The sequence below is a fragment of the Zosterops lateralis genome (genome assembly GCF_965231275.1).
Source record: "Zosterops lateralis genome assembly, chromosome: 2".
Lineage (NCBI taxonomy): Eukaryota > Metazoa > Chordata > Aves > Passeriformes > Zosteropidae > Zosterops > Zosterops lateralis.
The window spans coordinates 68,802,134-68,813,252 of record NC_139763.1 but is presented as its reverse complement, the minus strand read 5'-3'; the positions used below and the strand labels follow the sequence as shown (position 1 = coordinate 68,813,252).

The 11,119-nt window shown below is 37.8% G+C and overlaps 1 protein-coding gene across 1 annotated transcript in view; it reads left to right on the top strand.

Moving 5' to 3' along the window:
- BRCA2 (BRCA2 DNA repair associated) overlaps positions 1-11,119 on the top strand; it is a 33,463-nt gene that overhangs the window by 16,990 nt on the left and 5,354 nt on the right. The window contains exons 12-20 of the mRNA XM_083854775.1: positions 480-572; positions 1,478-1,547; positions 1,847-2,265; positions 3,249-3,439; positions 3,994-4,181; positions 4,518-4,688; positions 4,997-5,345; positions 6,058-6,213; positions 8,212-8,356. Coding sequence (XP_083710901.1) covers positions 480-572; positions 1,478-1,547; positions 1,847-2,265; positions 3,249-3,439; positions 3,994-4,181; positions 4,518-4,688; positions 4,997-5,345; positions 6,058-6,213; positions 8,212-8,356 — 1,782 coding nt within the window. The remainder of the gene's footprint in view (positions 1-479; positions 573-1,477; positions 1,548-1,846; positions 2,266-3,248; positions 3,440-3,993; positions 4,182-4,517; positions 4,689-4,996; positions 5,346-6,057; positions 6,214-8,211; positions 8,357-11,119) is intronic.

Sequence of the window (11,119 nt, the reverse complement as noted above, 5' to 3'; positions counted from 1 at the left end):
AGCTGAATCCTGACCTTAGTTACAGCTTCTGTAGAAGATGAACTACTCTTTGAAGTTTGGAGGGACTCTGTAGTTACTGGAAGTTCAAAGAGAGATGCTGGTGAAGTGCACTGAGATCTGTGCTGCTGGAGTGCACTCTGATGCACTTTCTGAGGCAAACTGTGTTTGGTAACTTCAGACTTCATTTTGGGTGGAAAAGAATTACTGGTCACAAAAGTTTAATAACAGACTTCATTATGTGGGGTTTTGTTGTCACTCTTGGTAACACAATATGCAGTCATTCTGTACAGCAGAAACTTCTGCAATTTGTGGTGAGGCGACTCTGTGTCACAATTAAGGCATGTGACATGAAAACTTGCTAATTCTGCTTGCCCTGACTTCAGTGTTTTATTTAGAAATTACAGTTATGTCGTGCTGATTGATAAGAAACTGAACTTGAAAGGAACTTCACTTCTAAAACACTGTTGTTTTTATTCTAGGTGAACCTCCAATTAAGAGGCAGCTTCTGCTTGAATTTAACAGGACAACAAATTCCCCCAGGTCTTTGAAAGCTTCAAAAAGCACCCCTGATGGTAATTTTAGTCATCTTGTGTTCTAAGCAGTAATCTAGTGTCAGTTGTTATCTTGAGAATTCTTCAATTTCCAATAACCTAACATATAATAAGTTTGTTTAACTACTGCATTTATCAATGTAGTTGTGGAAATTCAGGAAAGCTGCTGTAGTAATGTCTCTGCAGACTTGAAATCATGTGATTAATGATACACCTTATTGTGTAGACTCTAAATATATTCCTTCTGCAAGAACTCTGGTTTAATTTACAGTTCAGGAGGAACTTATCCACTCTCTCACAATCCTAAATCTCACAAATTCTAGTCTCAATAGGAAGAATACATTTTATTGATTAATCTACAGAATATATTTTATTGATTAACTTTGTGCAGATACTTACTGGTAATATACTTACTAAATAATTACTTCTCATATGAAACTTCCTCTTTGCAACCTAAGGGCGTTGCACAAATGGATCTATATTCCAGGCAGATATGATTTAGTTATGTTGATAATTCCAAGATAAGCATGTCCTTCAATAATGGAAGGAGGAGTTTGTGCAAATGTGCCTTTTTCTGTTGTAACTTCAAATAAAAGAATAAAAGTTGCTGAAAGAATTCTAAATGGAATGGTGAGCCTACCTGGAGTTAAATATATGATAAACATTTCAGGAGCCTAAAAATATCTTGCTGGCTCACAAACTGTTGAGAGCTCAGCATTTGTGCATAAGTGAGCACTTATCCTTTAGATCTCTCTGGGAAGATGTTTAAGCAAACATTTTGGGGGTGGGAAATAATAAAGCTGTTTAAATCCACTCTGAAAACTTCTGTATATATCATTAATATAGATAAAAGATGTGCTGTAAATTTCTATCTGTCTTTGTAATGTGCCATTTCAAACTTTTTTTTTCTTATTATTATCTTACAGGCATTTTTAAAGACAGAAGAAAATTTATGTATCATGTGCCTTTAAAACCCATAACTTGTCAGCCTTTTGGGTGAGAAATTTTAGAGTTCTTCTTTGTAACTGTCTAAAAATATACAGTAATAATTTACTACTCCTACTTTATAAAAGACTATTAATTTTATGACAGAATAAATATTAAGTTACCATATAACACATGCTGCTGCAGTAGACCAGTGAGATGCTAAATGAACTATACCCTATTACACTGTGTTTTTTCTCAATAGATAGAAGTCAAGTATTCTGGTTTTAAAATACAAAAGACTGATATTCTGTCTTCTTATTGATACAGAATTGAAATCTGTGTGTGCTTAAATGTTTTCATTTCTGTAGGTCAGCTAAAGAACGACAAGAAGTCAAGAATCCTACCCTTACTCTGCCAGATCAAGACTTCAGAGGATTCCAATCTAAACCTGCCATTTTTCAGCACTGTGCTCTCAGGCACTCTTCAGAAGGTGCAGCAGAGATTTCCACTCCCTGTAAGGCCTCAGCAAAAGAGAGTGAAGAAACGAGAAGTTTGTACAAATCTGGCAAAGCTGCTAAAACTTTTATTCCACCTTTCAAAACTAAGCTGACATTTTCTGCATGCGAACAAGGCAGCAGCAAAAAGTGTGACTCACTCATCAGCAAAAATATGACCAAAGAGATGGAACTAAATGAGGTCAGAACTGAACAAAATACTGCTGACCCTCAAGATCACCTGTCTTGTATCCAGCATGCAGCAGACACTGACCTAGAAAACGGCAATTTAGGTATTTTCAGATTTTACTCACATAACTTGTGAATTCTAACTGTCAGAGTTGATTCTTTAAGGGGTTTTGGCATAATTTTTCAGACTTTTTTTTTTCTTTTTTAAATAAAAAGAACCTTTTTTTAAGGCTTTTTTTTTTTATTTTGGCAGGAAAACTGGAAATTGTTACTTTCCTAATATTTTATACTGCACTCCTAAAAGAGCATATCCTGTTTATCTCCAAAGTTAATTGAGAAGATGAAAAATATTTCACACAGTGCTTAAAAACAAGATAGCTTATGTTTCACTTGATATTTGATTTTTCTTATATACTTCCTAGGTAAAATAATCTAGGAACCTTAGATTAGCCTTAATTTACTTTTACAGAAGCTTGTTTTCATTCTGTTCACTAATTAAAATGTAGACTTAGACAACTTAAATGGTTGATTGTGTCATTTTCAAAGAAGCAAACTGTTGCCCAACTGTTCAACTTAAGAATGTGGGCATATGCTTTTTGAGCTCTCTTGAATGCTCTGGTGTGTGTTATTTCTATAATTTGCAATCAAATAATCTGGATTTTTTTCAGAAGTACTTACATATATTTGAACAGGTGTATGAGCATTTGCAGAATTAGACCCTGCAGTAACAGGCCAAAATTTCAGGATTATGGATTCTGTAGTCATCAACTAATTTCTTTCCATTTGGAGTTTTCTATGAAGACTGAGTTCAGTCTGATGAGAAAAATATGTGGATGGAAGTTCAGTTCAGGGACTTATCTAAAATTAATATGGATATGTAATTTGTTTCGTATAAGTATTCAAATGCCTTCAGTAAACATTCCTTTCTAAATGCATTAAACCTTTAATATTTAGACTTCCAGTTTCTAAAAATCTGCAGAGTGGCATAGAAAAAACGTTGCTCTGAATCTGCTACAGTGTGACTGTGTATCTTTATTTGATAGTGCTTTTATAAGGTTTTGATGTTTTGAGTTTTTTTAATTTGCAGCTATGGCCAGGATGGTGACAAATCTCCGCTGTGCCAGAGATCTGCAGGAAATGAGAATTAAAAAGAAATGTAGGCAAAATATTCGTTCACAGCCAGGCACTCTTTATGTCATTAAAACATCTGCAAGCAATAGAATCTCTCTGAAAACTGCAGTAGAAGAGAAATCTCCTAACTTTTATTCTACAGAAGAGGTATATAGATATCTTTTTATTTTCTGTCTCACATATTTCTCAAGATTAGCAAATAAAAACTCAGTAGCTTTTGAATAGATACGTTCTTCAGTTTCTAAGTAAGTATTTACAGTAGCTGTTACACCAGTTGCTACAGTACTTAAGTAGCATATATCCAGTTTTAAGACAATTCCAAATAATAAAGGTGATAAATCTCTAATGTTATAATCAAACAGGAAAAAATCCACTAGTTATAATGCACATGAAGAGCTGGTTTAAAAGAACAGTTAAAATTTAAGCTTAGGTAAATCTACATGAAAATGCTCTTGCTTTTGGTACAAAACCTATTGAGTTTTTTTAAACACTTTCAAAGAACACTGTGATGCTGTTCTGCTGAAACAGTTGTTGGGAATCCTCCATTCTCTATAGTTTACATGTGAAATGGCTAGGTCAGACAAAAGCTGTCTCAACCTTAAGGAAATATTTAATCTGAATTTATAAGTTTGGATATTTAAACTCTGTGGAATTCTTACTGTATTGTCATTATTTTGTCTTTTCTATCTGATTTTTTTCAGCTATACACATATGGTGTTTCAAAACAGTGTGTACAAGTTAACAGCACAAATGCAGAATCTTTCCAGTTTCTCATCAAAGACTTTTTCAGTAAGGAGTATTTGTTAGCTGGAAATGGAATGCAGCTTGCTGATGGAGGATGGCTAATACCTACAGATGAGGGAAAAGCTGGGAAAAAGGAGTTTTACAGGTACTGTTACTGATGAACTTGGGACAAGCATGCTATTTAGCAATTCTCTTGCCTCCTAGAGTACATCCAACACAGTGGTATTTTAAAGCCTCTGACTACTGGTTTTTTACTATGCATTTTCAGTACACCTCTGTTAGTGTAAATAAAGATATTATAAGATTGTAAATTTGCTATGTAGATAATGTTGCTAGTGATTGATCTTCACTGACCATTAAAGAAAGCAAAGTCAATTTGGAAGATTTCTGGAAATTCTTCAATGGTGTAAATAGTCTAAAAAATAGGCAAGTTAAAATTTGCAGTGGATTTCAGGTTAATTTATTAATAATTTCTCTGCAGAGCCCTCTGTGACACACCTGGAGTGGATCCCAATCTAATAACAGAGGCCTGGGTTTACAATCACTACAGATGGATTGTATGGAAATTGGCAGCCATGGAAGTGTCTTTCCCACATGAATTTGCTAACAGATGTTTGACACCAGAAATGGTCCTGTTGCAGTTGAAATATAGGTATGTGTATAGCAATATATTGGGATGTGTAATTTGCGTTACTGCGTGCTTTCTAGTTTGTCAGTATTACAAAATAAGCACATCTACCTTGCATTCACTACTTAGCAGAATTCTTGTATTGTTAAACTTACACATAGCAGTATTAAAAACATAGTGTGTGTTACTTGCAAAAATGTAGAAAACATTTGCTTTGCTACACTGGTGCTTAGTCATGTAGATTGAGTAACCAACAGTTTGCTACAATTGTGTTCAAAGAAAAACGTGATGGGTTTTGTTTGCTGTAACAAAGCACAAATTCTTTTTTGTAGGTATGATTTGGAAGTTGATAAAAGTAAACGATCAGCGATCAAAAAAATAATGGAAAGAGATGATGCAGCAGGTAAAACACTTGTATTGTGTATTTCGAAAATCATATCGCTGAGCACAGTTGTATCTCCTAGCAGTAGCAATAAGAACGTGGAGAGTAAAAAAGCAGCTTTAATTGAAGTTACTGATGGCTGGTATGGGATCAGAGCTCTTCTGGATCCACCTCTCAAAGCTTTCTTAGACACAAGAAGGCTGACTGTTGGCCAGAAGATCGTAGTGCACGGAGCAGAGCTTGTTGGTCCTCAGAATGGATGTACACCACTGGAAGCCCCAGATTCCCTTATGTTAAAGGTAAATAAAATATTAGTTCAGCTTGATTGGATGTGACTGAGAGATGTGATAAATGCCACTTAGTTGAGCCACATTTTGTAAACAGAAAAGCTATTGGGGCTTTACAAACAGATGGAGCTTTGCTGAATTCTAATAACCAGATTTGTAAGACGTGATACAAGGGTGTTACTCAATAGTTGGAAGAGAAGTTTGTATTATAAAATTCTGCCAACTTTTGCTGTCTGTTTTGGCAGTTCCAGCTCCTTACTTTGGTTAAACACCATGTTGCAAAAAAGTATTTATTCATCTCAGACAATATGGAAGATGGAGGAAGAATGGAGGATGGAGGAAAAACCAGGTCATGAGAGAGTGAACTAGTGGGGGAGGGCCTTTTGAGGTTAGTTAAAGGGCTTTAACTTTAGAAAGGATGAAGTTCCAGCATAACACTGAAATTGTTCTTCTGGTACAAAGCAATGGTTTGTCTTGTAGATTCTCATTTCCCAGAGAATTTTAGCTCATCAAGTTTTTAGATTCTGTTTAAAATAAATTCTTCAGTGTGAAGGATGTATTTTAAACCTTTAAATTAAAATGTGATCTGCTCAGGTGCAAAAGTGATACATTCTTAGTGAGGTCAGTGTGAAAATAGGTATGTAGATATTCCTGTAGATAAAATAAGTTGGATATCACTTTGACTTACAGTGACAGTTTCTCATTCACCCTTTCTCTTGCTCAGATCTCAGCAAACAGCACTCGCCGCGTGCGATGGCACACAAAGCTGGGATTTCATCGGGATCCCAGACCTTTCCCTTTGCCTTTGTCATCACTGTACAGTGAGGGTGGTGCAGTGGGCTGTATTGATGTGGTTGTTCAAAGAACTTACCCTATTCAGGTAAGTGTAAGTATTTTATTAATCTAACAGGGTTCTGTGAGATCTCAATTATATTAATTAATTGCTGTATCATTCCTCAAATCAAACACAATATAGAGAGCTAATTTTTTTTTAGATACCATTATGTGTAAAATAAACAGGAGTGGTTCTTGCATTGTACCTGTGTTTAGTATTTCAGGACTGGAGTAACCTGCCATAAGAAGAATTTGAGTTTTGTGTTCTGTATCTTTTGGTTGGCTTTGTTTTCAGCTTCAAAAAGCCAGAAATAATTAAATTTAAATTCTGCACTCTAAAAAATACAGCATTTGTTTCATTATTAAGAGATTAACAAAAAGTTACATATTTCTAAGCATTGGTAGGATTACTTTTTCTTACATGTAGCTGACTGTATTGTGTAAACTCTGTATTACTGAAAATACACTCTGTAATTATGGTGTAAAATAGAGTTAAGATCTTTTAAATACCACTTGATATCCAGACATTTTAAATACTGCAGTCAGACTTCACTGCAACTAATTGGTTTTATAACAATACGGGACAGAAAAAGAAACAATATTTCTGTTAGTAATCAATCCTTTTAATGTAAACAGTTTAACCAGGACACAACTTTCATATTTTATTAATTTTTCTCAGAGCAGGTTGTACTTGGCATGTGTATCTAGGATTCTTTTTTCATTGCCTTCTTTCTAAGGTATTATATTATTGTTGGTGAATGTAGAATGAGTTCTGCAAAGGTACTAGCAACATTTGGTTTGGATCATTACTTTGCTATTTAGATGATTACTTTAATGGAGGAAATTGCAGCACTTACTATGCGAGCTGCCTGGTAGAACAAACATTTATTTAGGTCTCTAAATGGGGACTGTAATCTGTGACTGCATCACAGTAAATGGTTTCCAGGCTGGGGAGGAAAGTGCTTCTTCATATCTGGCTCTGTAAAGAGACTGATGTACTTTTTCTTTTTTAAACACTGAGACTCTTGCTAAAACATACCAAAATTACAGGAAATTTTGGGCTGTCTGTCTCCTTTTACCTCAAGAGTCAAGGAGTGTAGGAATCACAATAGCCTCAGTTAAAGGTGTCAAACTGAGAATAATGCAGGAAATACATGGTGTGCAATTAATGAGGTAGGCAGAGCCTATTTCAACATTTCACCACCTCAAAAGGATTAGTCCTGCGACCTTTCCTTATCTTGCTTTCGCTATATGCTCCTGCTGCTTCTCTGTTCTAAACCTGGAGCTCACCTGGTCCTGTCCTTAGGTAACTTAATTCATTAAACCAGGAAAAAGTAGCTAATAATAATACTAAAAACACACAATGAACTGCTGTCTGTTGAATTACCAAAATTATAGTCTGCTGGGGTCAGATATGTGCTAGAGCCAGGGCAAGGGAGAAGACAGAACTGTGCACAAAATGGGAAGGGAAGAGACTATTTTCAGCAGCCATGGATCTCCTTGTTTGGCTCACTGACCTCTTCAAATCAAGCAAGCCAGTTCTGGCAGGGTTGTGGACAAGGCTCTAGTCCTATGGAGCCATCTCAGGCAGAAAAGGTTTAGGAGCATCTGTAGAACTGCATCATACTTTGTTTACAGCATCTAATCTAGGGTGTTAAAACAGGCAGTAAAGCTGATGTGGAAAGGCAAACTGGGTAGAAATTCAGTCTGGTGTATTTTTAAGCATTGAGTTTGATGGTTTGTATCTTAATGTATCTACCAGTGGGATCCATTCATCATCTAAATTATAACAGATACCCACTACTTGAAGCTATGTTTTCTTCAGCTGTTAAATCACGTGGGTTTGGATACTGCTCCGTTCTGTGTGTCTTTGACAAGTTGCCAACCAGTGCTGTGGGGTTTTGCCTTTTACCTGTTATACTGGCAGAACTTAAGCTCTGCTGCCTGTTCATTTTTGCTTAGCAGTGAGTATGAAAGAGAAGCTAGATAATGTTCAAAATAATTTTTAGAAAGTCTGGGTTTAGTTTTAATCTTTGTATTTCAGTGGATGGAAAAGACATCAGCTGGTTCCTACGTTTTTCGTAACAGCCGAGCTGAAGAAAGGGAAGCTGCCAAGCATGCAGAGGATCAGCAAAAGAAACTGGAAGCTCTGTTTGCAAAAATCCAAGCAGAATATGAAAAGCATGAAGGTAAAACTTTCATTCTTTCAGAACATGTATCAAGAACAGAAAAACATTTTGATGTTTTCAGAAAAATCTAAAGAAATTGTCAAAAATCGTCTCTGGTGATAGAGAAGCAGAGATGGGATTTTGGGTTGTTTTCTTTGTTGTTGTTGTTTTTGTTTTGTACTGTTTCAGGTTTTTCTTTCCTGTGTATCAAGACCTTTTGGTACAAAATGGTTATGTGCTTATTTGCATAGCTGTGGAGCTACCTAGGAAACACCTCTTGAACATATTTGTAGCCAGGCCACTAAAAAAATATTCTTGAGATGATTCTCAGGGAAATGGTACAAAATGGTAGAATTCATATCATTCCCTTCAGGGACATGACACTGTAAGATTTCACCCAGAGGTGGGCACTGCTAGGATGTATCTCAGTAGACCTGAACACCAAGACTGAGCACTGAGCATCTTTCCTCATGAATAATTGCACGACTGTGCAGATACTGAGGTCAGTGGAGCTGCTCAGTGGGATAAGGACTCTGGTGACATAGGCCATGGAGATCTCTGAGTTACTGAATGCCCTTGGTTGGCAATCCCAGGCCGTGGAGACCAGGGGAAATTCTGAAGCAAGGAAGACATACCCTTGGTGGAAGAGGATCAAGTTAGAGAACACTCTGGCAAACTGGATATATCTAAGTCCATGACTGATTGATGGGATTAACTCAGAAGTACTGAAGGAGCTGACTGATGTCTGTAGGGCTGCTTTTGATCCTCTTTGAATGATCATTAGTTGATTGGTAGAGGTGCCTGGAGACTGGAAGAAAGCAAATGTGTCTGCTGTATTCAGAAAAGACAGAAAGGAGCACCCAGAAAACTACAGACCAGTCAGCCTTACCCTGATCCCTGAGAAGGTGATGGAACAAATAATCCTGGAAGCTGTTAACAGGCACATGAAGGACAAAAATGTGATTTGGAGTATTCCGCAGGGATCCACTCAGGGGAAGTCATGTTTGACCAACCTGACAACGTTCTGTGATGAAATCACTGGCTTGAGCAGTTGAGGCAAGGGCAATGCCTGGACTTCAGAAAGGCTTTTTGAGACTGTGTCCCTTCAGATCCACAGAGAGAAGCTGATGGGCTGGATGAGCAGGCAGGCAGGTGGATTGAAAACTGTCAGAACAGTAGGGCCCAGAGGGTGGTGATCAGTGGCACAGTCTTTGGAGGCTAGGAATTCCTGGTGTATGCCAGGGATGAGTACTAGGTCTAGTCCTGTTTTAACAAATTTGTTAATAACCTGGGGAATGGGGCTATGTACAACAGGTTTGATGCTGAAAATTAGGACAAGTGATGGATACACCAGACGATTATGCTGCCATCCAGAGGGGTCTTGGCAGCTGGAGAAATAGGCTGACAAGAACCTTGTGAAGTTGAAAAAGCAAATTACAGATCTTGCACCTGGGGAGGAGCAGTGCCATGCACCCATAGGTGCTGGGGGCCACCCATCTGGAAAGCAGCTTGGCAGAAAGAGCCCTGGGAGTCCTGGTGGACAAGTTGAGGATTGTTGTCAGAAGGTCTAAGAAGGTGATCCTTCCCTTCTGTTTAGCCCTGGTACAGCCACATGTGGAATGCCATGCCCATTTCTGGGCTCCTCACTACAAGAGACGTGGACACACTGGAGATACTACAGCAAAGGGCCATGAATGCGTTTAAGAAATTGGAGCATCTGACGCAGGAAAAACTGGGAGTGCTGGGACCATTGAGCTTGGAGAAGGCTCAGGGACATGTGATCAATGTACCTAAATACCTGGAAGGACAGTGCAGAGAAGATTGAGCTAGGCTTCTGTCAGTGGTGTCCAGTGACAGGTCCAGAGCCAAATGGGCACAAACTGGAACACAAGAAGTGTCCTCTGGACATCAGGAAACACTTTTCACTAAGATGGTTGACTGCAACAGTGTTACCTAGAGAGACTGTGAAATCTCCATCCTTGGAGATAATCAAAAGCTCACTGGACATGGTCTTGGTCAGCCTTCTGTAGGGTGGCCCTGCTTGAGAAGGGGGGCTGGACCAGATGACCTCCAGAGGCCCCTTCCCCTTCAGCTGTATTCCAATTCTGTAATGGTTGACACTGTCCACCTCTGCCAGTGATTTCTAACAGTTTTTCTAGCATGGTTGAGTTGAAATCAGAGATGGCCTTGTAATTCTTAACTTCATTGCTATGACACCTCGTGTGTTGTTTTATGTTTGGTAAAGTTGTATAGACGGGAGTCTGCTATGCTGAAGGAATTCATCAAAATTTTGGCAGCAAACTACTTATCTTAGGAGAGGGTAATAGTTTAATGTAAGTTAACTTGGTGTTTAGCTGATGTCCTGAGGAGGCTTCGTGTGCAGGCCTGTGGTCACCTGCTGTCCCACATCTTGATATCTTTAAAATTTCTCTGCTGCATGAGGGGAAGAGGAAGTGATAGACATAAAGAAAATGTAGTCAAGTGTCTATGAAGTTTTGTGGCAGCCCATCAAATCTCCCACCCTCTCCTAAGAGGAGATACTGATTCCTCCTAAGCCTGATACTGGCTTCCCCAAAGTTTGTATAATATTCTAATCTATGCTGTATTTATATAAATAAGATTTATTTTCTACTTGTATTTTCCTGATATGTATACACACACACATATATATCAATTCCTATACATGTGTTCTGTATTTTTATTCTAGCAAGGCCTAAGTACTACTGTGCTTCTTTCATAATTATTTCTTCCTCCAATTTAAAGTGTATTGGTTGCACTCCACAT